This window comes from Chelonoidis abingdonii, chromosome 3, assembly GCF_003597395.2.
Source record: "Chelonoidis abingdonii isolate Lonesome George chromosome 3, CheloAbing_2.0, whole genome shotgun sequence".
NCBI lineage: Eukaryota > Metazoa > Chordata > Testudines > Testudinidae > Chelonoidis > Chelonoidis abingdonii.
Window position 1 is genome coordinate 160,936,387 of NC_133771.1, and position 26,555 is coordinate 160,962,941.

Sequence of the window (26,555 nt, forward strand, 5' to 3'; positions counted from 1 at the left end):
CCGCGGGAGCGGAGGGAGTGATCGCTGCGTGCACTGCGCCTCCCGGACCAGCCACCAGCCTCCCCTGCCTGCGCCCCTCCCAGGCATTACTGGAAGGGGTGGGCCCACTCGGCGGCAGGCTCTTGCGGGGAAGGGAGTAACGCTTTTGGCAGAGCTGCCACTTGGCGGAGAACGAGGAGAGAAAACACGTGTTGATGCCCAGGTGTTAGGGGCAGAAGAGGCGGGGACCGGCGCAGCCTGTTCTGCTTGGCTTCCTCCTTCTGGGGTCGGGTCGCTCCTCGGGGGGACTCGGCTGCAGCCCTGTGGGCCCTGCTCTCCAGCTCGCTGCTCGGGGCACGGGAGCCCGCAGTGATGAGAGGAGAGCTGGCAAGGGTGACCCATGTTCCGAGCTCTCTCCCCCCGCCCCCGCTCCGCACGTATTGCTGCGGCCCTCCTGCCTCCCACCAGGCAGCTGCGTTGACTCGTCCTGATGGGAAGGGCTTGAGTAAACACAGCGCGGAGCGCGCCTGTTTCCAGCGGAAAGGGCAGCGCCTCCCCAGAGCGTGCAGAGGAGTTTTACGCGTGGCCAGCCCCTGGGCGGGAGCAGATCAGGGTTAGGGTCTGAGCCCTGAGAGGGTGAGGGGGGAAATCCGCCATGTGGTACGATGGCCCCCTCTTGCAGCCAACCCTCAACAAAGCAATGTCGCGGCGGAGTTCGGGGGAACGCTGGTAAACCAGCGAGATCAATGTCTTGCACGGGAATGTAGGTAACAAATACGAACTTTTTCTCCCTGATCCTGTTCTAGGAAGAGTCTCTCAGAGAACAGCAGCCAGGGGAAACGGTGCCAATGAGCACTGCAGGCAGGGCTGCAAAGCCAGCAGCTGGATCCAGCTTCCTCCGCGGTGCAAAACCAGCATCTGGATCCAGCTCTCCTCACTCCCCCCCTGCAAGGACAACCCTGGATCCAGTTGTACACACACACACCGTTGCAAGGCTAACTCTGGATCCAGTTGCACACTCACAGGCTCCCCCCGGCCCCTCCCGCAAGGACAGCCCTGGATCCAGTTGTACACACACACACCGTTGCAAGGATAACTCTGGATCCAATTGCACATTCACAGGCTCCCCCCTCACCCCCCTGCAAGGGCAACCCTGGATCCAGTTGTACACACACACACCGTTGCAAGGATAACTCTGAATCCAATTCCACACTCACAGGCTTCCCCCTCGCCCCCCTGCAAGGACAACCCTGGATCTAGTTGTACACACACACCGTTGCAAAGATAACTCTGGATCCAATTACACACACCCACCCCGCGCACTGCAAAGCCAGCGCCAGGATCGTTGTGGATCCAGCCCCCGCCTGCCCCGGCTTCAGAAAGCCAGTTGCGCGCTCAAGAGGAACTCGAATCTCCGCTTCTCTCTCCCCTTTTCTGATCCGGTTCCCCTTTAAGCGGAGCCCGATCTGGTGCGAGCGAGTAGGGAATCCCTCTCGGGCCGCGTCATCCTAACCAAGGAAACCCGCGCGCGCGTCGGATAACGCAAATGACCATCTTTGGCAACGTGCGCCGACGGAACAGACTAAAGGCGCCAGCGAGTGGGGGGAAGGGGCGGGCTCTGCCGGTAACAAATCCAGCGCGCTGGGCCCCGGGCTGCTCCCCTGCTGCATGGGATGGTGCGGTCTCGCCCTGCCGGGCCCTGAGATTGGTTTGCGGGCGGGGTTTGGCCAAATCGGATTAAGTGGGCGGGTTGATTTTCCCCCTCCCCCTGCCAGGTGGGAGACTCCCCATTGCAAGGTGGGGTTTGGCGAGCTGGGAGTTTGACGTATGCGGCTCCACATGGTACAGCTCTCAGAGGAGGGGATGGATAATAAGAGTGTGGAGTTGAACTAATGCCATTGGACTGACTCATCCAGGGAGAGCAAAGGAGCTCAGAGAACAAGATACCAGAGAGACTCTGAGACAGAAAGGGGGGCAGGCGACAAGGGGGGAGAAGAGAGAGACTCACACGCGGGCAGAGACGAGCAGGTAGCAAGTGTAAAGATCAATAATTAAGGGAATTTAAAAAGAAATCAAGAGGCTAAAATCCTGGACTGAGTCATCCTGTCCAGTGAGAGCAGGGAACTGGCACTTTTATAAAGCACTTAATTAAACAGGAGGCAAAGAGCCTCTTGATTGAAAACTACAGAGCCAGAGAAGCGTTGAAACCAGAACAAATATTCACAGGAAGTCTGAAGGAGGGCAATAGACACGCGCGTTCTAAGTGTGTGTGTTTAGGTCTCTTTTTCCTCCCCTTTCTCTTCGGAGCAAATGTGACAGATTTTAAGATAGAAAGAGACTCTAAAACAAAGAGAGATGTCTAATTACACTTCTTTTTGCGGCAAATTTTAAATCCACATTTTTTTTTGGAGTGCACCAAAGACCTCTGGGATTAGAGAGAGTGGCTCTATTTTGTGAAGTGGGGAATATTATTCCCCCCCCCCCCCGTCTTGAGTGGAGGAAAAGGTTGAGGAAAGGGCTCTATTTTAACTCCTTTTATTTAAAAAAAAAAAATCTTTACGGAGTGCAGTTGGAAGGCTGAAAATAAAAATCAGGCGAGAGAGGTGGAGAAATAGAGCGTGTGTGTGAAGGAAAAAAACATTGTGTTTCTCTCCGGCTTCTACCTCGGATCATGTACCAGGACTATCCCGGGAACTTTGATACCTCCTCCAGGGGCAGCAGCGGCTCTCCAGGCCACCCAGAGACTTACTCCAGCGGCACAGCACAACAGGTAGGGGCGGTCACAGGTACCTTGTCATGCAACTCCATGATCAAAGCTTCTCTCCTCCCTCCCCCTTCTGTGCATCTTTATTTTTGATCATCTGAGCACCCTCTGCTGTGGGGCCCAAGGACAGTAGGTAACACAATACTGTCTTCCACTTTGCATACCAAGAGTTTTACTTTGAGACCAGGTCTCCGCTTCAGATAGGATTAAATAATATAGTGTGGCTGTGTATAACATCTGTGTGTATGTAATATCCTTGTTATATTGTGCTTTTGTGGGCCATTTTCCTGTAAGATCCTTAAAAAAAAAAAATCTGCTTAACCAAAGTTCACTTGCCACACCCAGTCCACTTTCTGAGCGCCTTTATCAGACCTCTGCCTAGCTGGAGATTAGGGGAATAATAGGTGCTGCCTATGCTTTGGCACTCCGAGTCCATTTCGAGTCCACGCCTTAAAAGGAGGGGAAAAACAACTTCTGTCTTTGCAAGAGTTTGGGCGTTTTTGTGTAAGTGTAAATAATGAGGAATCTAATCAACGGATTTACAGGACGCCAGGTCAGGAGAGAAAAGCAACGTTTAATCACCAGTGCAGCTAAGTGTTTGGGCGGGGGGGTGTTTAAGTATTGCTTTATATTTCCTCTTGAAACTACCGTCTCAAGCGATCCAGTTGCTGTCAGCGGGGCAGCGGGGTCTGTGCTGCAAACACACACCCTAGTGCTGCCGCCGCCGCGGCATTACTGGGTCAGTCACTCATCGTGGGTTTTGCTGTCCTCTGCTGGAGTTAATTTGGGGCTGAAAGAAGCAACGTGTGTGTGTGTGAGGGAGGGAGACTGTAACGCATATACTTTCGTTTTATGCCAGTTTGGGGATTTGAGGCTGTGTGTGTGTGTGTGGATTCCTGGTGGATTTCCTAGTGGGAGTAATTACAAAAAAAAGTGTGTATTAAAATTACTTTCAACCAATTTGTCTCTGTGTATGGAAATGTGTATGTGTTTATATATAAATACATGCAGTGTGTTGTGCATATAGTGTATGACTGCTGCTCTGCACCTTATGTGCATATTTGAGTGTATGCAATGAATTTGCGTTACCACTTCTTATATGAAATGTTTCACAGTGCCAAAAATATCAACTCTTACTCTGCTATCCACTAAAATAGTGTTCTAATCCCATGTGCTAGCTGAGCATACCTACAGACATGGCAGATGTCATCAAACGTGCACTGAAGACTTGGAAGTCAGAATCTCTGACTTTTATTTATCCTTGGAAAGCGAAGGGAATGCGATGTAACCTGAAATACTGCCAGTTCTGTAGGAATTCAACCAAACTTTCAACTCAAATGAAATGGTGCTAGTTACTACTGTTTACATTTGTGTTTCAAAATGCCATCTATTATTGGTGACATTTCAGAATCTTGATGAGAGACAGGACACCAGGAAATAGGGTCTGATCCTGATATCCCTAGGCAGCTTGTCTGAGTAAAAAATGCAGAGATGAGTCCTTGATCTTTACAAAAGAGTATCACACCTTAATCTCATCAGTCTGCTTTCAGATTGCTCCCAAAGCCTGTAGATAAGAGATGAATTTCTAAGTAGACCAATAGTTTTAAGACTAAGGTGAGAATGCTCCAAGAAGGGTTGCTCCTGGCTCCTCTGCTTCACAAACTTTCCTGGAAAAGAAGACTTTCTGTTTTCTGCTCAGATAACTCAGATTGTATCACTGAACACAAACCCGGTATCTAGCTCCAATTCCTACAATCAAGAGGCTAGACTCTTAAAAATAATAGTAATAATAATAAAATGAAAAATTGGAAGAACATTACATGGTTTTTGGGTCACAGTTCTATTTGGGGCTTTTCCCCTACCTAATTGAAGTAGTTATCCCTTTTTTAGTATAAAACATTGAAAGGAAGAAAGAATGGTTTAAAAAAAAAAAATCATCTACCCATAGGGAGAGTATAATCATTGGCTAAACAGAAAGCGAGTATTGGCTAATTCACAGCCTGGTGTAATACGCACATCGATTTCCATACTATTATTAATTGTAAAATCTGACTTTGTTATTTGGTACCTTTCCACAATAATAGTTTACATCTGCCTTTCATGCCAAGGAATCCGCAAGGTGACTTACTAAAAAATCTGTGAAGCTCTTTCCTGCTTTGTTTTAGTTAGAAGCTCTTCCCTCCCCCACCATCTTCTCCCAAGTAGACAAGCTGTTTTGTGAGCTGAACCAAAACAGCATTACTTCCCTTGACATCTATATGCTATTACTTTAATAGGTCCTGTGATACTCAGTCTCAAGATCCTTTATTGCAAGGGAGTTAAAATATACAGACTCTTTTTAAGTAGACTTTATTTGATTTGGAAAGTGTTTAAATAATTCCAGTACAGTGCGCCTGCCTCCCCCCTCCTTTTAAATAGTGTCTGTCTATGAGTATGGAATGTGTTTTTGTATCAGCCAGGCTTTCTACGTACCTAGGGAGTGATATTTTTGCTTTCTTCTGGTATTCAGACATTCCTCAGCTCACTGATTGCTGCTTGTTGGTATTTACTGTTCAGTTTTCCTGGTCTCTTGACCCTCAGAATGCAAGCTCTTACAGAACTCATGGGATCTAGTTACATTTTTGAGATAACTTTCCTTGTTGTAAGCTTCTGGTCTTGAATAATATTGGAACTAGAAGAATGGAAGATATTTCCTGTTGAAGTTGCGTGACTACATGAACCTAAAAGGTTGGCCTTTTTTTTTTTTTTTTTTTTTTTTTTTAGTAGGCCTTTTCCCTTTTAGTTTTCCTAGGAAAACACTTCAGAAAGGCTTATGTGCCTGCATAAACTAAATCCATGGCTTCTGTGGAAAGCATTACGCAATCGGGCCAGTTACACAAACCTAGATTATTTCATAACTTGTTTACATCAGCTGGCCTTCTCTCTCACTCTCTCTCCTTTCTCTCTCCCTCTTTTTTTTTCCCCACCAAGGTTTCTTCATCTCCCCTCCTGCCCCCCACCAATTATTATTATTTCTTGCATTATTTGTACAAATTAACTGGAAGAGTGGGAGACGCATCAAGACGTCATAGGATCATTTTTTTAAAAATATCGCCCTATATTAAGCTTTGCCAACAGTACCAGCCTGTGACATTCCTCACATCAAAGAACTTTTACCAGAAATGACTCAAAAGTTTCCCAGCTCACTCCAAATATACTTCATTGGTGCCCTCTGTAGGATAATCCCAGTAGGAATGCTTCCAGGGATTGTAGTTTGGAATCAGATTATTCACTCGTTTTCAGTGAATGTGAGGAGGGGGGAGAGAAGGGGGTTGAGAAATTAAACATGCTTGGACAGCTTGGAGCTCTTGCTTTTCGTTTTTGTTTTGTATGTTTCAAATTCAGTACATATAGTAGATCAAGTGAATTTTGCAGAGTCTGTGACACATTGATTGGCTGTGTTGAATGTGTGAGTTAATGAAGTCTAAATGAAATGAGCTGGCTTTATTTTTTTCACCTTGTTTTTCTTTCAAACTGCTAGAGAGAGAGTGCATGTGTGTTTGATATGGATGCGAGAGTAAATAAGGTTACTATCTTGATAGATTTTAGATCAGGACATAAATGTTTTCTTTAAAAAACTGGGAGACTTCTCAAGACACTTGAGTGTCGTCTTTCCCCTTGATCCTTGGAGATTTTGTAGATTAGGATCAAACAGAAGCCTCACCTCTGTTTTAGGAATTGGTCTGTTCCAGTGATTTTTGTACTGTGGAAATCAGCGGTTTTATTACCACATAAAATACACAACTTGCAAAGTTTTCTTTGAATCTTTCTTTTTCAGAAGCAAGAACGGCTGCATCAGTCACATGTTTCAGTGGAAATGGTCTTTCTGAGCCAAAACTTTGATGCCTTATAACTGTTCTATCCTTACAGTGCAGCACTGTGATGTTTTTTAATGTTATGTAAAATATTATATTCCTAATAACAAATTTGCCATGTGGCAAACGTAGAATTTAATGAGGATAATATATTTGCTCTTTCAAACTGGAAGATTTCCTCCTACATATTATCCCACTGCAGTGCCTGACCTGCAAGGAAACTACCTGCATGAGAAAAGCTTGCAATATTGAGCTGTTAATTTGTTATAGGATCATTTGGGTTGGAGGGGATCAACCTTTCTTGGGTTCATGGGGAGCAGTGACTCACTTGGAACAGCATGGAAGGAGCATAAAGTGCAGTTCCATCAGCCTGAAATATCACACAGTTGCTGGTGTATATACAGGTCTTTGACCCACTGATCTAGCCCATCCCTCTGCATTTTGTGGCAAGATTTAATTCATTATCTTTGGAATGTCCCTGGGAGATGGAGCATCAGAGGCCATTACCAAGTCCCATGTTTTAGATTATAATGGAAAGAGACCTTAGCCCTTTTGTAGTGAAACAGTGGGAAAGCGAGAGGAGCGTTTGTCTTTTACCAGAGAATGTGATGGTATCTTGATCTGCATGTTGCTTGGGGCCATGCTAGGGCGATGGCTCTGCAATATTGCAGTGGTTGTACGTTCCGGAGTGGGGTGTCAGGATCTAAAGTGTGCAGCATTACCATTTTACTATTGCTAAACATTGTATATAGTGCCATGAAACTCCATGGCACTGTAAGTCCTTTGGTGTCTGTTTCTGAAATCTAAATAAAACATAAAACAACCAATCAGGAGAGGGTGGGTGTGGGGATTACTGCTGATGAGATGAATGCCGGAGGCTATAAAGTAAGATTTGAAGGAAGAGGGGGCTGAGGGAGGATGAGAGTAGGGAGAGTGTTCCAGGAATAAGGGCCAACATGGTGGAAAGTTTATGAGGAAAGGAGAAATAGTTAGAGCTGGGAAGAGCAGTGGCCAGACCAAGGGGAATGAGCTGAGATACAGGTGAAGGAAAGATTATGCAGGCCTGCTAGGCAAGGGGAAGAAATTGGCACCCAATGGACTTCAAAAGGAGGTGGAGTGGGGTCAGAGTCTGCCACTGAAAACTATGATATCACAGTGGATTAGACCTGAAAGAATATTAGGCGCTTTGTAGGTAACCACTGTGGCATTCCAGTGGCAAAGGGTTTGCGGCTACTAGCATTTTTGTAAGGGAAAGTGAATGGCAGTGGAGTGTCTGATTTGTAAAGCAGGTGAGTTGATCGAGATGGGAAGGAGATTGGGAATCATGGCCCCTCGAGCACCAAACAGAATGTGAATACGACCACGTTTACATGTACTAGGTAATTGTGCATTTGGCTTAGAGACCCAATGTGAGTCAGAGTGGAGCGTCTTTTAAGACAGTCTTGTGATAGTGACACATCCTGTAATTAGTTCGATGGCGAAAGGAGAATAATAACGGAGGATTTTTACTGACACCTTTCAGAGTTGCCTGTCTCAGCAGAAATGTTCTGAAGCCATTTTAAGGGATTAGAAAGAAGGCCAGTGAAAAGGAGGACACGTGTCTTGGCAGAAACTACAGGTGTTTCCTTCTCCCTCTAAGCTTGTCAGAGACAATTTTGTCTAGGCACAAAGGCTAATACCCTGGGTTTACAGATGGACGGTCCAAGCCTTTAGCACAATCCAGGGATGCAGTTAAAGCTCCATCTACAAGACAAAGCCTTGCCTTAACCCTGTATACATGCCTTTTTCTTGTTACTGCCCCCCTGAGCTGGTTGTGTTTGGCACTGTTATCACTGCCAGGAATAGGTGTGTTGAGAAGAACTGGATCCATGTGATTGCAAATCTAAGGGGAGTGACCTTTCCATTGACGGAGGGCCTGACTCCTAATGGATTGGGAGAAGTTAGTATCTGACAATTTGGTGATTATTATAATTTTTATGACCTGTCAGATGTGAACTCCTTCCTGGTTATGAGGAGTTGAAGGTCAGAATGTATGTCACTGCAAGGGTCATTACCCTTAGGTTTGCAATAAACTCTGCTGAATGATAATTTTGCACATCTATACTTTCCATACAGGGCTGTTAACACATTTTTGCAATTGTTAATTTGGCCTCCTAACACCAAGGTGAAGACAGTAAGAATAATTATTTCCCACTTTAAAGGTGTGGGGGAGGGGGGGAACTGTAGCACAGAAAGGTGAAGATCACGCAGGAAATCAGTAGCAGAGTTTGAAGTAGAACCCAGAGCTCCTGACTGTCAAAGCTGTTCTTTAACTGCTAAACTGTCTCATGCTTCCTCTTTATGACCTTAATGTCCTGGTAATTTTTCTTTTATCTCATCCCAGCACTAGTTACGCTATATAATGTGGAGGCATGAAGACATCCTGTCCTATAATACAAGCATAGCTTACCTTGTTGGAGAAGTAGGAGATATAGCTTTTTTCAGCAAACTCCTTTATAGGTGTGATGAAGAAGCAGTACAGAAGTTTGCAGCTTTTTCTGACTAATTAGGTAGACCAAGAGGTCTGGAGATCTCAGGAAAATGGCCTGCCTTGTGCGGTTTTGAATACATCCAGTCCTTGTTAGATTCAGGACCCAAGGTTCTGGTGGGGCTTTTGCTGAAGGTTTGATATCAGGGGACAGGTTCATTCTTACATTCCCTCCATTTACTGATTCACTCATTTCTTCTCCTAACTTTCCCCCTTAGTTTGGGGCTGTCTGGTGCTTTACATTGGAATTTTTCTGTGTTTTAAGTGGCTCCTTTGGGCCGAATTCTGGTTGTGTTGAAGTCATTGGGAATTTGGGCCAATGTTACACACACAGAGTCCAATGGCTAAAGTTCTGGTCCTGTAAAAATCTGAAAAATGATTTTTTATAGGCCTTGATTTAGGAAAACACTTAAGCACATGCTTAACTTCAAGATCATCTTTAGTGCTTAAGTACTCTCCTGAGTCGGGGTCATGGTGGTGGTGATTTCCCATCCCTCCAGTTTTGTGACTCCTGTGATATCATTTTGTTGATCTAAAGATGTGCATTTGCACAGGATCATTTCAAGGGCCACAAACTGTTGTTAGTTGATAGTTCTCATCTCTGGTCCTAAAACTCTATTATTCAAAGTTCAGAATGTTGGTGTAAGACATGTCTTTAAAACCTAATCTAAACTTTGAGTGCCTCCTGAAAGGATCTCTTCCTAGACAAAAGCATTCTTTCTCTCTTGTGTCCCCCTCCTGGACACATCATTGTTTTCCTAGTTGTTTAGTGCCAGCATATTATCCAGGTGGATTTATTTAAGTCAGACTGAAACCAGGTGTACAAGTTTTATGGAGGAGATCATTACCTATTGTCTTGGTTTTATTGCTGCCTTGTTTTGTCTAGACAATGCCAAGAGCTGCAAGGAACTTGTCCAATCTGAATCCTGAAACACATTTTATAGGCTGCATTTAAAATATGTATACATGCACATAAGCGTCGCAGAGCTGGACCGTTCACATTATATCCTAGAACCTGTATGTGATGAGCATGGTTCCACATAATGAAAGCCCTGAGTTGTTGTGATGTGTCTCTGCTACCACTGCAATTCTCTATACAGAACTTTCATTCATAGAGCCATATCCTCTGGCCAAAGCTCCCATGTTATATGGACAGAACAGATCCCCTGTAAAAAGGTTCCATTAAACTGTACTTGGTGCTTGTGTTTATGGCTGAAGTTTCTCTTCCTTTTTTTCTGGATTGATGGAGAAGTATTTTTCTAGAAACTCCTCAATTCCCCTTTTAGACTTGGCCATGACTCGCTGTGTGGGGTGAATGCTTCTATACAACACACTTTGCACTGTTTGCAGGGAGGGGAAGTGTATTATGGGAAAGAGAGGAATGTTTGGCAGGAGTGGGATTGGAGGGGAGAGGGAAGGAGTTGCTTTGGGATTGGGGGTGGGGAAGAAGAGGTTGCTTGGCAGTGAGTCTCATTCAGGAGTGAAGTAAAACCAAACTGCACCAGAGCGTTATGGCACCAAGAAGTACAAATCATTGTGACAAGCGAAAAGGCCTTTCACTTCACACATCAGAAAAACATAGATCCTTCAACATGATAAGCTCCCACTGTGAGGCTTTTAGTTTTTGTTCACGTACCAGAAGGTGCACGGGGTGTGTGCTGTCTGTGCAGGTGCTCTCCACCCCATCCACTCCTCAGGAACAAGTGCAAACACAGGCTATTCTGCATGCAAACTAAATGGCATGTGTGGGGCAACCTGTTCTGCTGGTTGCCACACCATGCTGTCTGCTTGTGGAAAGGCGCAGCTCTCCATGCCATCTGTATACAATGGGTCACTGAGTCCATCTGCTTCAGGTATATACGTCCTGGTTCTGGTATCTACTTACACTGGAGCCAGCCCTGACTGGGAGAATCTATTTGCTGCCCCAAGCAGCGACAGGGGGGAGCCTCGATTGGTGGCACTTTGGTAGCAGCTCAACTGCCACCGCTTCTTTCTTCAACCCACCACTGAATTGCTGCCAAAGAGCTGGACATGCTGCTCCTTTCCCTTGGCCGCCCCAAGCACCTGCTTCCTGCGCTAGTGCCTGGAGTTGACCCTGTTCCCAGTGAATCTCCTTCTCCACTTGTTTCTGCTTAGACATCAATATTGTGCATGTACTGATTTCTCTCTCCCTTTTTTTTTGTCTCCTTCTAGAAATTCCGGATAGATATGCCAGGATCAGGCAGTGCTTTTATCCCCACCATTAATGCCATAACAACCAGCCAAGACCTGCAGTAAATGGTCCAGCCCACTGTAATCACCTCCATGTCAAGTCCCTACTCTCGCTCACATCCCTACAGCCATCCTCTGCCCAGCCTGTCTTCACTTGGTGGACATACAGCCCTTCAGAGACCTGGTGTCATAAAAACTATTGGGACCACAGTGGGCAGGAGGAGAAGAGATGAGCAGGTAACCATAGGGGATAGAATGCCTCATCCTAACTTGCCAGCTAAGCAGGTTTGGCTATAACTGGTGTTTGGATGTGCAACTGTAAGACAAACTTGGGTGCTGCAAGTAATACGGCTGGTGATTCAGTAGATGGTGCTCTTGTCTGAAACTGACTGATACCCACTCCACATTGGTATTGTGTTGCTGGAAGGGCTTTCTTTTGGGTGATGCCTAAAAACCCAAGGCCCAGACAACTTGTGGCTTTACAAGGATCCCATGGCACCTTTTGCAAGAGTAAGAGGGTTTTAATTCCTCTATGGCTGACTAAATTCTATTTGGCCAATTGTTTTGTCTATCTAAAACTCCCCCCTCCTTGCATTTTTCAATGGGTAACATATTCTTCACTTCCTGTCCTCAATTTGATATATGGTGTTATGGTGCTTTGTTAAATAGCTGCCAGGTTTCCCTTTCAGAGGTGGTTGCATTTTGGTGGTAGGCTAACTAATTCCTAGGGCCAGATCCTCTGTGTGTGTGTGTGAGTGATGGGGAGAAAGGTGGCTTTCACTCACGTTTCCACTCCTTTTGTCCTAGGAGTGCCACAGGGCTGCTCTAAGGACTGTTCAGTCTGTTCCAGATTTCTGGAGCAGAGCACACTGTGATCACACTCCTTTCCATCCTGCCATCCAGGGCTGGCCCTTGCTTTATGCAGGCCTTTCAGGTCCCTCAGCATACTGTACGAGAGGAAGTAACTTTATTGCTATGACATCATTACAAATTGTAATTCTGCCAAGCTCCTTCAAAGGCTTCACAAGTCTGGGCCAATCTGTGGCTTCACATCAAAACCAGGTGAAACTCTGTAGTCTAGACTGGGTTTCAGTTTGAGTTTGTTTGGCTGGGGCCTCAAACAGGAGAAAACCTCAGAAGAGCTGAGTTTTACACAATCTGCTTAAAAAAAAAAAATACCAGGGGATTGGAGGAGGGAGGGCTGACCCTGGAGTGCCACACTATCCCTTCTCCTCTGGGCCAATTCCTTCCTCTTCCCATGTGCGCCCCAACTAGCTGGTCCCACTCTGATTCCAGTGTTGTGTGCTGGCATGAGCATGAAACTAACCAGAACTGGGCTGTGGGAGGGTTTTACTGTGCAAACATATGCTTATTAAGAAGAGCCGTCTGTGTAGGGGGCGGCTGGAGATCGAAGTCTATTTCCTAATGGGCGGGCGTCCACATCGCAAACCCACCAACATCCAATCCCTTGGTGGCAATCTGCGCAAGGACTGAATGATCTTGTAAACTGAGCCCGTTTTCTCCAGAGCTTTGCCGCTCAGAGGGACATCAGGATGGCTGGTGTGGGCAAGCTTGGACTGCCACTGTTCACACTGTTCCTGTTACGTGGATTAATAGCAGACTGCAGCCTCCAGAGCAGTCAAACCAGTGCCTGCCATTAGTGCAAAATTCACTTCTAAAGAAACTATAAGTAATCTGGATCGGCCTGTGTTACTCTGAAGCTGCACTTGTGCAGACCTTTGCAGAGAAATGCAATGGGACACTGCGTCTGGCCAGCAGATTAGATGGGTATTGCACAAGGTCTGTTTAATCAAACAATAAGTCCTGCTTTTACTTCCCCCATCATCCGTTTTGATTTTCAGTCTGACTATTTTAGCCTGTCTGGTTTTTTTTTTGAGATTTCAAAGGCAGGCAAGGGGTTAACATTGCTCATCGTGAATGAAAATCCCCTTGGTGCAGAGGGCTAACACAGTTCCATTTTTAAGCCCTATTTTTATAAGCATATGTCTGCTCAAGAAGAGCCCAATCCTCCGTTAGGAGTAAAGAGGTGCCTAGGTCTTGTGCTGCACTAGGGTGGATTGCCCCCACTTTCACTGGGTCCAATGCTCTGTTATCTAAAGTGGAGGAAAGCTGGCACTAGAACTAGAGGAATAATTAGCAACAAATAATTTATATGACAAACATTACCTCTGCATTCACAAATGGGCCGTGAAGAGCTCCCGATATCCTCCAATTTGATTATTGTGTGACTTTTTATTTCCTGAAGAATGTCTGCTAGTGATTCCTGGCCTCTGGCTTTTTTGTGAGCGTTCAAGCTTGTGCTGATTAGACGTATGCTGTGTTCGGTACCTGATGGGCTGAATGGGGCTCCTAGGATCAGATTTCTGGTGTGTGGTCTCCTGAATCAAATTCATAAATCATTTTCTGAGAATATTCTGTAATAGTTGCTGAAAATAGGTTTGCACATTCACCAAAACAGCCTATCTAGTAGCATATTCACGCAGAATTAATACAAAAGGGGTACAAACAATGCAGAACTGGCCTCTTTTAAAAACACCACGGTCTGTTTGTTTCTATTTTTAGGCCCCAGTTAATGTTACACATGAAAATATTCTGTGCCAGATCAGGGCCTGAGCTGTCACCAGTCATGGTTATTCATGGGACTTGTTAAAGTGGCAACCTGAGCCAGATCATTAAACAGAATTGAAATTACTGGGAAGAAAATTTTGGTCTGAAATATATTTCAGTGGGACATGTGTTCCTAAATGCCATTGGTACTTTTGAGAATCCCATCCATAGGCCGTAGGTCAGCTGATAATTTAAGCGTGTGCTTTAGGGCTCTGCTGAGCAGGGCCCATATAAACTGTATATATTGTATGCACACACATACATGTACATTTTATTCATAATAGAAATACATGTGTGTGCAATCCAAAATAAAAATCACAGAAATGTATAAAGTTAATAAAAGACCAAAAGCACAATGGGATCGGTGGGAGGGGGAACACACATGGATTAAGATGAACTTTGTGAAACGGGAATGACTGCCACAAAATATATAAATAAATAAAAACCCAGAATGAAGTTAGGCAAAGTGGGGAGGGGGAAAAAAACAAAAAAAAAAAACACAAAAACCCAGATACTGAAAATGATGACTAGCTTGTTCACAGCCCTGGAGGTGTTAAAACTGAAAGTTTTTTCTTTTTTCTTTTTTTCTTTTTGTTAAAATGCTTCCATTATTTGTTGACAGTTTACTTTTTTGCATTCGATCAACCTGGACATTAACACCAGATTAGTCAGTTTCAGTTTTGTTTCTGATCAGTGGGACTGATCCTTACTGGTTTAAAGCTGCAGAGCAAGTCTGAAGTCAGTGGAACTGTCTCGGTGCACACCAGCTGAGGATCTGGCCCAGTGTCACTCTTTGCTTCTCGTGTTTTAGTTGTGAACCCTGCATGGGAGTGATAAAATACAAACAAAAAGCTAGTTTGCATTGGTATTTAAAAATGGTGGGCCAGCATCCTCAGCTGGTGTAAGTCTAGGTAGCAGCATGGGGTTCATTCAGTGTGCGGATTTACATCAGCTGAGGAGCTGGCCTGGTATCTATAACGATGGAAGAATTTCTGTTACTGTGAGATTTTGCAAATGTTGTCCCCAAACCTAGATTTTTGAGCCTGACTTGACTGGACATTGCTGGTCATCTGCTGCCCTTGAGTACTCTGGATTTACAACAGTGTCACTCCATGGACTTCTGAGAGAACATAATCTGCCCCAGGGGTCTTTTTATGTTGCTGAATGGTTGCCTGCAGATACAGGAAGTACAGTGTGTTATCTTGGCTGGTGCTTGGAACTCTGGGGCCAGATCCTCAGCTGGTGTAAATTAGCATAGCTCCATTGACTTCAATAAAGCTACTTTGATTTGCACCTGCGGAGGATCTGGTCCCTGACCTTCAGGTTAACGACTGTGCTTGTGTGGAAAGAAGCAGATATTTTGTTTCAAGAAAGAGGCACTTACAACATCTTGCTCTGGTTTTGCTTAATTTGCCACTCACTATCTGCTTGGCCTTGGCTGCAGATTCACTGTCTTCTTGCACAGGCCTGTCATGCCCCTCTCTACTTCGACCCTCTTTATTAGGGAGCCAATCCTAGGACGGATGCTGAGCGCCTTCATCTTCCAGCCACCTCCATGGGAGTTGAGCATGTGCAGCACCTCATAGAATCAGGCCCTTTTTGCTCTGTAGTGAACTACTGTTCACGAAGTGCAAGGAAGGATTTGCTCAGATCTTGTGGTTTGGTTTTGAGATTTTTTTTTTTTTTTTTGGTATGTGCCTACAGCTGTCACCTGAGGAAGAGGAGAAGCGAAGGATCCGGAGAGAGAGGAACAAGCTGGCAGCTGCTAAGTGTCGTAACAGGCGTCGAGAGCTAACAGAGAAACTCCAGGCGGTATGTACTCTGCACACATCTCTCCCCTCCTGGATATACACCCCCTTGGATCACTCTAAACCATGCCTCTCCTCCTGCTGGTGGGTTACACAAGTACACTGCAACGTTTGTACCACATTCCCTTTCAGTGGCTGGTTCAAGTCAGGCTAAAAAATCACTGCTACCTACTGCTATCAGCTAGTGAAGTTGCTCCTTTAGCTCATACAGTAGTTATGTGCTGTGGTGCTCAATATCCTGGGTTCAACCTATGTGGAGAGTATTACACTTACACCCATGTGCCCCTACCCGCACAACTCTCTTGTTGTTTGCCCAAGTTATAAGCATATAAAGTTGTTTCACTGTCACACCCTCCAAACACCACCTTCTTTTCAGTGCTTGATTATCAGTATTGATTTTCCCTTTACATGATATGATTTGTTTGCGTTAATTCATGCTGCAGTAATTGAATAGGTTAAACCCCTATTGCAAATCCCAGTATACTCCAGAAGGATCTTTCTATAGTTCCCTGGAAAGGTAGGATGGTCCAGTGGTGTAAAATGGGATAACAGCTCTCCCCTGCCTCAGAGGGGCGTTATGAGGATAAAAACTTTAAAGATGGTGAGGTGCTCAGGTACAATAATAATGGGGGCCATAAGTGCCTAAGAAACTTTGGTTTTCATATGAGGACCAGTACATCTCATGTTCTGCCCCGGAACCTAGTTGCCTACTGCAGTGAATAGGAGCCGTCTGGAATTTCCCTGGGGGTCTCTTCGCTTCACAGAGTTGTTGGTGCCTGAGTAGCTGGGATAACAGCAAAAGGGGACAGCTGGCTGGGGATGAGCATGGAACCAGGAATGGAAACTCAGTCCAGTGGAACCCCTTTACATTAGGCTAAATGCCCAAAGCAGTTTTGAGTGTTTGAAATGTGCCAGGTGAAGTGGCGGTAACTTTCCTTCAACACGCAATGGCAGATTAGCCCCAGGCACTACAGCAGTGGTGGAGGAAGGGCCACCCTGAGAATGGAGTAGAGGCAGGCTTTTCTCTGTCATTCATAACTTGTACTTCTGCACCCTGGACACCAGGCGTCATTGTTTGTGATTCCCCTAATACCCATTCATTGCTAGCACACTCCACTGCAGCAAGGACCAGCAGTCTCTGAGGTCCTAGGGGTACATTGTTTGACAGGCAGTACCAAACACACTCTTTCAGAGCCAAAGTGGCAGCTCCCAAAGGGTTGCTATGTTTCTTACTGCTCGTAGATGGTCTCTGAGAGGGGTATGTAACATATCTACTCAGCTTCTCTCTGTGCTTAGCACATTCTGCTAAGGCTCCGACTTTGCCCACCACTTTCTCCCCTCATGTAGATTGTCATTTATTTATTTCTCCTCGGTCTGCAGGAAACAGAGGAGCTGGAGGAAGAGAAATCGGTGCTGCAGAAGGAGATCGCTGAACTCCAAAAAGAGAAGGATAAGCTGGAGTTCATGCTGGTGGCTCATGGCCCTGTGTGCAAAATCAGCCCCGAGGAGCGACGCACCCCACCATCTCACAGCCTCCAGACTGTCCGGACTGGAGTGAGTGGAGCAGTGGTGGTGAAGCAGGAGCCGGTGGAAGAAGAGATCCCATCCTCCTCTTTGGGCCTCGACAAAGTTCAGAGATCTGTCATTAAGCCCATCAGCATTGCAGGGGGGTTTTATGGGGAGGAGCCACTCAACACTCCCATTGTGGTGACCTCGACGCCCGCGATCACCCCTGGCACCTCCAACCTAGTCTTCACATACCCCAGCGTGCTGGATCAGGAGTCTCCTCTCTCCCCTTCGGAGTCATGCTCCAAAGCTCACCGGAGAAGTAGCAGCAGCGGTGACCAGTCCTCAGATTCCTTGAACTCTCCAACCCTGTTGGCCTTGTAACCTCCCTGTGTCCCACATTTGCCAGTGTGTTACATCGCCACCCAGGACTGTGGGGGGGAAACCTCCTCCACAAGATTAAAGACAGGCACAAGGGCGTTCAAGCACAAGGGCAGCAAGAGAAGGGGAAATGTGGTTCCAGGAGCCTCCTGGAGCAGGAAGAACAAGAGCAAATGTAAACTCCATGGAAGCAGAAATGGTGATGGTGGAAATGACATGCCCAGTCCATCTGGAGAGGGGAATCTCCCCTCTGGAGGCGCTGCCTATGGAAACCTCTTCATGTGTTTAATGGACTTGGGAAACACGCTTGGCCAGGACTGGAGGCGAGCTGCAGAAAATCACTAGTCACCCCCTATCTTTGTGAACTGATCTGATTAGTTACTCTCTGTGCTTAGTTCATTCTGGTTCGTTGATCTCTCTCTCTTTCTGTTACTGATCCCATGACATTTCATCTAGTCGATATCCACTCCAAAAGGCTTGTTATGATCTGTGTTAGCTGCTGCTGCTGATTTTGGGAGGGGCTGTGGGAAATTCTTGCTGTTGTCAAGATGTGGAGTGGGGAGGAGTCACAAATGCTTGGTCGCAGCGATGGCGCTTGTAAGTCAATAGTCCACAAGCTCAGTGGCAAGGACGCCATGAACTCAGGGGGAGATTTGTTTGGAGGAGTTGGAGGGTGTGAGATGGACATTTTTGTCCCTTTTCCCCCATCTTCTCCCCCATGCTGCAAAGGTCAGATTAGCAGAATGCCTCGTAATGGGAACTGGAATGGTGCCCTGGTAGCTGATAGGGTACCAGAGTCCATTTCCCTAGCCGATGTCTTTGGCAGCATTTCTCCTGTAATTAGTGTTTGTCAAATCTGCTGCCGGACCCTTTGTTTCCTTCACCCTGGCCAACTGCCACCTTGGGTGCAATGCATCCTGCTCCTCCTCCTCCTCAGTGTGCCTGACTCAGATGCTGATTCCACTCCATGGGCAAACCCTTCTTCCTCAGCCCATATTTCCAGAACATATCACTGACGAGGAAGTGACATTCCAGTGCATCCAGGAAAGAGATTTACTAAGAACAAAAGGGTGAAGGTGCCTGAATGTTCTCTTGTCACCCAGGCAACAATGCAGTTTGCATCTCTGCTGTCTTTCCTTGTCTGTATCATTGCACCTTGATTCCTAGCCCCTGTTGTAGTTTGCTACTTGCTGGATTGGGGGATTTTTAATTCTAATATTCAAGATGAGCAGAGCCTCTGCCTCTAACAGTGGATCCTCTGTCTTCTCCTATGCAGGGTCTCAGCTGACAGTGCTGAGTGCACACAACGAGCATAGCCATTTAAAATTGATACTCACTACTGAAAATAGTGATATGCTTAGGCTCAGCTCCTCTGGAGCCAAATCCAACTCCTACTGAAGTTGATGGCGCTTGCACACCGTGCTCAGGTGCACCATTGGGTTTCCCGAGATCGAGTGCATGGATGTTGGGTCAGGCTTCTGGTGTAGTAGCTGAAAGCTCATTTCAGTTCATTTCAAAGAGTATCTCCATTAGTCTGTCCATTGAAGCTGCTGTCTCAGCATATCGAATTGTGTGTGGTATAATCTTCTTTGGTTTATCAATCGAAATCTGGGTATGTTCTGAATTAGGCTGGACTGTGGAGAAATCTTTGGTGCAGTGTTTTATTTTAGGGCCCAATCCTGTGAGATGCTGAGCACCCTTGGGTCCTACTGCCTCTATTGGGATTTAACAATACTCATCACCTCAGAGGTTTCGGCTTTTTATGTAGTAATAATGGATTCTATCAGACCCTCACTGTTGTATCAGTTTTAAAGGGATACGGTCTGAATGTAGGTTTTCTTTAAAACCAAACCAAACCCACGCATTTACAAAACTTGCCAGGAACAGAAATGTTTTAGTGACTTGTTCATGAAACTGAAATTCATTGATTCTGTTTTTTCTTAATATGTGAACATTCCTTACTTTATGCTAGTGCCAGAGACCCAAAACTGACTACAGACCAAAGGTAAAACTAACCAGTTAGTTTCATTGTCCTTAGCTGAAGTGCAAAACTTAACTGATTAATGGAAATAAAGGTAAATGATTTTAAACATTTTTCAATAAGTAGTCCAGAGAAGATTCTGTAAAATGTCTCCTGTGTTTCATTTTCACTCATGCAGTGCAGAAGATATTAACAAGTGGTGACTCCTAAACGCATGTACTTTCTCCCTGGGCCAGTTGACCTGAGCCACTGTTCTGCAAGGACCTCCCTAGAATTAATTCATGATTAGCATACCCATTAAGAAGAACTGAGTAGGTACCTGTCTTCCCCATCTTTCTGGAGATTACAAAACTGGTAGTGTGTGAGCAAAAGGCTCTTCTAAAGTCTCCTTAGTACCAAACTGAATCTGTGGTGTCCTGAAAAATAACTTCTCATCTTCTAACGTGTCTTCAGGTGATGCTCACAATCCCATCAGCTATCTACTTGATTTGGGATCACACAGTCCTTTTCATTATTGTGGAGGGGTGGAGAGAAACCTGTTCAAGAGTGGAGGACCTAGCCAACTTTTGTGGGCAATCAGGGTAGCAAAATAGAACATGTCTGAAAGAAATTTTCAAGTGTCCTTTCCCCTGCCTATAAAACCCTCTTTTGCCAGCCAACCAGAGTTAGTCCCAGAAATGAGAAATTATCTTTTCACATCTGGATTGCTTTCTATAAGATATCTCAAGCTTTTTTCCCCCCTCCAGATATCAGATCCTCTTCTGCTTAATTGGGCAAGTTTGGGCCCAAACTTAATTGGGCCTTCCTCTGCAGCACGGGCCTGGGTCACTTGCAGGTTTAAGCCAGTGTAAATCGGGGGCTCTCTTTAACTTGAAGTCTTTAAACTGTGGTTTGAGACTTGAATAACTCAGCCAGAGGTTAGCGGTCTATTACAGAAGTGGGCGCCTGAGATTCTGTGGCCTGAAATGTGCAGGAGGTCAGACTAGATGATCATGATGGTCCCTTCTGACCTCAAAGTCTGAGAATTGGCCTGTTTCTGTCTCTCCTCCAAGCCATAGAACTCCCTCCTCATCTCTGTGACATGGGCATACAGCTGAGGGAGAACCAGGCTCTTCTTTAGTCCTAGTTCTTTGAGATGTTACCCAAAAGAGCCCCAGCCTCCTCTCTGGTATTCACCTTCCTCCTGCCCAGGACTGGCTCCAGGCACCAGCCGAGCGAGCTCATGCTTGGGGTGGCAGATTCTAAGTGGCAGCATTCTGCCCAAACCTAGGGTGCGTGGCTGCCCTTTTTTTTTTTTTTTTTTTTTTTTTTTTTTGTTCGCTGCTCTGGTCTCCCTGCACTCTGGTTGTTTTTTTTTGGTTTTTTGCTTTGCTTGGGGCAACAAAAAAGCCAGTAGCCGGCCCTGCTCCTGCCCTCACTGTTCCCCTTGTTTTGATCTTTCAGTGAGCACTTCAGAGCTGAGCCCGAGACAGCGGCATCCCTGCTGAGTGGTGACCCCTTAGGCAGTGTGTTTGTGACCGTTAGGAGCAGATGAACCCTTTTCTAATATCTGAAAATACCTTGGACCACTTGTCAGTTGTGACAGTTTTTATAGTTGTGTGTCTTATAAATTAAAACAAACAGAACGCAAGAGGGGAAAATCTAGAAGCTCTGCAGCTTTTTCCATCTGCTTTCTTTGCCCCTCCCTCAGAAACCCTTCAGGGAATCCTAGGTTAAGAACCTCTGTTGTTAGGCCACAGGGCTTGTGCATTCCACTTGAGTGGAGGCTTCTGAGGGCAGGTAGCCTTGGCTTTGCTTACTCTGTTGCAAATCAGACACAGCATGACCTCTGCTGCTGTGAGCTGGCTCTGGATTCATCTTTTACTAGTGTCAGTTTCACTTGCCCTCTTTGAGATAGTGATATGCTCCACCATTTTGCAACCAGGAATCTCCATGTACACCTGTGTCATGATGATTTCTAAATGTACAGTCATATCGCAACTAGGGTCTGATCCAAAGGCTATGTAAATCCATGGCCATCTTTCCATTGACTTCAACAGGCTTTGGATCAGTCCTCCAGTGTCTGGCCCCGGCTCAGTAAAGCACTCGAGCACGTGTTTAAAGTGTGCATGCATCTGACGAAGTGGGTATTCACCCATGAAAGCTTATGCTCCAATATGTCTGTTAGTCTATAAGATTCCACGGAACTCTGTCATGTTTAACATAAATTGCTCCTGAATTGGAGGAGCAGCCGCAAAGGAAATATAAATCAAAGGCAACATTCTTTCAACCTCCACATGCTTTTTCTCATGCTGGTTTCAGCCCATTTCCCATCCCCTCCCAGCTCTGGCATGGCCCCTATCTATTCCTTCCTCTTTGGTGAGGGGGCTGACTAAGTCTGAAAGCTGAGTGATAGGCCTGGGACCAACCTGCTGGGGGCCAATAGTTTGGGTTGGTTTTTTTTTTTTTTTTTAAAGTATTATTTAAATGATCTATTAAATTCATCTGAACCCTTCATTTTGCTTCTTTCTGTATGTAGGATCCACCTGGCCTTGATCCTAAAAAAGCTTAATATCTCATTATTTATTGGCAGGCAAACATTTTGTGTCTGCTCCAACAGCTCTGCCCACCATTAACTTAACATCCTCCCAACTCATGTTCCTGTTTTGGTTTGGTTTGGTTTTTTTCAACTCTAAAGCAGAATTCTGAAATGCTTTAAAATAATAATTTCCATAGTGACCATTACAAGATCATTCTCATCAGAAAGGCCAGATCAAATGTTTTAAGAAAGGAGGGAACAATTTACATTTTATTTCTTATTTATTTGTCATGTTTACATCTTTCTCTGTTCCAGACCTGGATATAATAATGAGAGCATTAAAAATACTTCAATTGTTTGGTTTTTCTGGTTAATAATGCTTTTTTCTTTTACTTAAAAAGGAAAAAAAAAAAAAAGATTCCTGAATTATTTTTTCTTGTCTGTATAAAATGTATAGAGATATTTGTTTTTAAAGATGCATTATCACTCCTTTGTGAACAGTAGCTGGGGCTGGGGACAAATCTCAGAGTACAAGATGATAATAAAATCCTGTCCTGTTCTACTTAATTGTTCTCACCGTATGATTAAAGGGTTATTCCACTTTCTTGTTTGTGGTTACTTGATATTAAAAATGTGTAGAAACTAGGTATCTGTTTGTTTTTGCTCAATGAGAGGATAAAATGTTGTGTATATATTTAGATATACTGTGTAGTTCAAAGTAACATCAATAAGGGATAGTGCATCTTTATTAGAGCGAGAAGTTACTAGTGTCAACTGAAGTCTACTTTAAGATCCTTGAAGAAAACAGCCTGATTCTGATTCCATTTGCATGTGTGTAAATCAGGAGTAACGCCTCTGAAAAGGAAATAAGTGGAGTTACACTAGTATAAAACTGGTGTGAGAGAAATTGGACTCACTCCCAAGATTCATACAAATCTGTGGTGATCTATGTATGTTTGGGGCACCATTATTCCCTCCCCCTCCCCCACAAATTTAGATAATTTTTTTCTTTTCGCCTGGGGTGAAATGATTCCTATCAAGAAGGTTCTTAAAGGTGACTGCTAAATTGGGAATCTTTGCTCATTTTGATCTTTGTATAGTTCTTGCGATCATGGAAAATCTTGGCTCTGAAGCAATCTCTCTGGTGTTGTCTCTTTTCTGTTTTACTGTAATACAGGCCTACAGTATTTGCACTAAAACAAAAAGCTTGTTAGAGAAAGCTTGCTGCTATGAAAGAAAACATATTAAAACAGTTTTGCTTTTACAATTTTAACGGAGTAGCATTTTTGTAGAATAAAATCAATTTAGATTGGAAAAGAAGAATGAAGTTTTTCTTCTCCCCCCCTCCCTCTTCTTTTCATCCTTGCTTTTCCTTCCATTCCTTCATGGTTTGTTCCTCCTCTCCCACGGTGCTCAGTTGTAATGATTGCCTGTGTTGTTGACGATGCTGCTGGGAGTTATGACACTTGTAAATCCTGTTTTAATGACGTTATGGAGACTTTTTGTGTAATGAGAGCTAACTGGAGTTCTTCTCTCTGTTAACTGAAGTCATTAAAAGGCTGTCTTGGCCGTGAACAATTAAAAGCTTGCATGTTCCTTCACTCCAAACAAATGGCTACTGATGCCTATCTGTAAAACATTTCAGGGCTTCTTTCATCAAAGGGGGTGTAATCCAGACAGCTGTTCAGCAGCAACACTAGTAAACAGGGCAGACACTAACGGAATGAACCACATGGGCTAAAAAGCAAATACTGCATTAATCCCTTTCTCTTGCCTTCAAAAGGAAGAGGCTGGAACTAGAAAATGCAAGAGGTGATGACCTGCTTTACCATCTTTCAGACAGAAGGACTCAAAGCTTCCAACCTGGGGGCTAAATTCTGATCCTGGGTACCAAGCTAGTTTATGGAAGCACCCTGCATTTACCTGGGGATTTATACAGGGATAACTTCGCCCATCTATGAAAAGCAGCTGTCTCTGGGGTGGAAGGTGGCATCTGTTTACCCGCACACAGCAACACTATGTTACAGTTTAGGACAGGAACTAAAGGATCCTGTATCCAGTTGAAAACACAGGAGCAATTTTTGTTAGGCAATACATAATTAGCCATGTTGGCTTCGGCCCCAACTCCTACAAAGCAGGTCTATTCCTACAGCCTCACTGGATGCTTTATGAGTATGTGCCGCTAGTACTTTGGTTTTGCATCTCCTTTGAAAGATAGGCACCGCCCCTTCTTCCATGAAGGAAGCTGTGTTCCTTGTCACACTGTGGAAATGCGTGTTAGGGAACCTGGTGCTGATGTGCTGGAATGGCTTACATTAATAACGTGGTATGACAAGCCTTCTGAAGTTTAGGGGACTGCTCAAGGCACTCTGTAACCATAAACCACCAGGCCTGAGAATATGCCCATGTGAGTGAACTCAATGGCCAGTGATCTACATCACAACTACAAGTGACACTAAGCAAACACAGAAGTGGAGGAGCAAACAGGCCTTGGAGACTGAGTTACCTTTGTGTTTGCCCCTCTTGGGCAGGGATGGTGTGATTGGTGAAGGACTCCTAGCACATACCTGTGATGGCCTTGCTTCAGCTGCTTTGTCTCTGTTCTCAAGGTGCATAGAGGTCTCCAAGGTATCAGACTGGTACCTTTCACCAGCATTAAATTCACCTTACAAAACAAAAATCAGCCATCAGAAGGCCATGTTATTCCCATTCTCCTTAGAAACATAGAAAACACAGTGAGCCTCTGTTTGGTAACACAGTGCTGTACCAGAAGAGCTGGTTACAAAGATAGGCCTCCCACTCTACTTTCTCCCAGTATGCACTGGCTTAGAACGGCCTTTTCCCATCATTAGCCCACAGCCAGTAGAATGTCCACACAGTTACTATAATTTGGTTCTAAAGGATGAAATTACACAGCAGAGCAAAGTCTTCCAGTAACCTTCCTTTCTGTGGGAGGTTAAGTTCAACCACATTTACATGGGAATCTTGGTGTCTGTAGTTCTTTTTTTAAACTCTTCACTTCATGTGGGAAAAGATTCGTCCTCTGTTCTACTGATTCATGGAGTTTACTATGGAACCACGGAGCTTTGTTACCACAGAGCACATATTATCTTGGAAGTTAGGAACACCAGAAGCAGATGTTGCCTTGGTCACTTTACAGGGGCAGACTAACAAAGTTCTGACCTATTAACTCTTGTCTAGTAGGATCATTTTTGCCTTACTGGCCTCCCCCACTGGGTCTAACAGTTAGAGGAAGCTACCACTTTCATTTCGTCTGGTCTCCCATCACAAGAGAGAGAGCAGGCTCTCCTCTTTGAACTAGGGCCATTATCACAGTCATTGCTAGCTCGCAAGAAAGTACCTCCTTTCTCACCAGTCGGTGTACAATAGTGTAGCCAGCTCTTAGGAACCTAGAGGTCTCTTTTCTTTTTCTTAACTCTAAGGCATAGTTATCTCGCACTGTCTGTTGATGTTTAACACCCATGGGACTTTACCTTGAGCAATGCTTTGTGTTTGGAACAAGGCTGTAGCCTAAAGGGAAGATGTGGCTATGCTAGATTGGAGATGGCAGCTTTGACACCCACAGCTCTTTGATTTTATCACTATAGAAGCAGATGGGGCGGCAAATACATTGCAATCAATGGAAAGTACAAGCTCCATGCTATACTTTTGAGAATGCTCAGTGGCACGTAGAGTTGGGGGAGGATGTCATCCAGCATGCTGTTTTGCAGTGATGTTTCCATTGCCCCATGGGAAGGATGTGACAGAGGAAAAATGTGACAAGAGTGTTGCATCAAATACACTGAAATGGAACAATTGATACATTTTTGACATTAACATCTTCTTGTCCTGCTCCTATTGAACTCAGTGGCCTAATTCCAATTAGTTTTCATGTCAGCAGTAGCAAGCCTTTTGACTAATTGTGACAGGCAAATCGGTTACCAAGTCCCCGCATCTCTATGTATGGTGATGCAATTGTTGGCCTCATTCAGCAACATACTTTGGCCACCTGCAGTATTAGGGAGCAGGCTAGCTGGCTTGTTGCTCTGTGCCGATATTCCTGGGTCTCTCTTCTAGGGTTGAGCTTCAGGAGCAAGATGTCCAGAGGAATGTGCAGTGCAGTGAGCCCCAAAGCCTATCGGGAAAGACTTCCCTTGATGAAGGCAGGACAGGGTCTTGAAATCCTTTGACACTATCTAAGCAGTATAGAAGTGGATTTGTTCCACCTTCCAGTACAATGCACAAACGCTTCTTTCCACCCTCAAGTGTTAGCACATTTGAATGGTAGGAGTCTCCTTGGTCTGTAGGGGGAAATATTAGCTCTTCTGGGGCTGGCTAACTGAGGTCAAGGAGACAAGGACTAAGTTGGGAGGAGGACATAATGGTATACAAGGAAAT

The 26,555-nt window shown here is 44.9% G+C and overlaps 1 protein-coding gene across 1 annotated transcript; it reads left to right on the forward strand.

Moving 5' to 3' along the window:
- The first annotated feature begins 11,321 nt into the window (after positions 1-11,321).
- Positions 11,322-20,956, forward strand: FOSL2 (FOS like 2, AP-1 transcription factor subunit). Its single transcript, XM_032790228.2, has 3 exons — positions 11,322-11,572; positions 15,668-15,775; positions 17,152-20,956. Exons 1-3 carry the CDS (start codon positions 11,402-11,404, stop codon positions 17,659-17,661), a joined length of 789 nt encoding a protein of 262 aa, XP_032646119.1. The 5' UTR covers positions 11,322-11,401; the 3' UTR covers positions 17,662-20,956.
- The last annotated feature ends 5,599 nt before the right edge of the window (positions 20,957-26,555 follow it).

Excerpts from the sequence above, each read along its gene's own strand:
- FOSL2 (XM_032790228.2), top strand. The coding sequence starts at position 11,402 with ATGGTCCAGCCCACTGTAATCACCTCCATGTCAAGTCCCTACTCTCGC. Across the intron at positions 11,573-15,667 it reads GGAGGAGAAGAGATGAGCAG|CTGTCACCTGAGGAAGAGGA; the intron begins GTAACCATAGGG and ends ATGTGCCTACAG. Across the intron at positions 15,776-17,151 it reads TAACAGAGAAACTCCAGGCG|GAAACAGAGGAGCTGGAGGA; the intron begins GTATGTACTCTG and ends CTCGGTCTGCAG.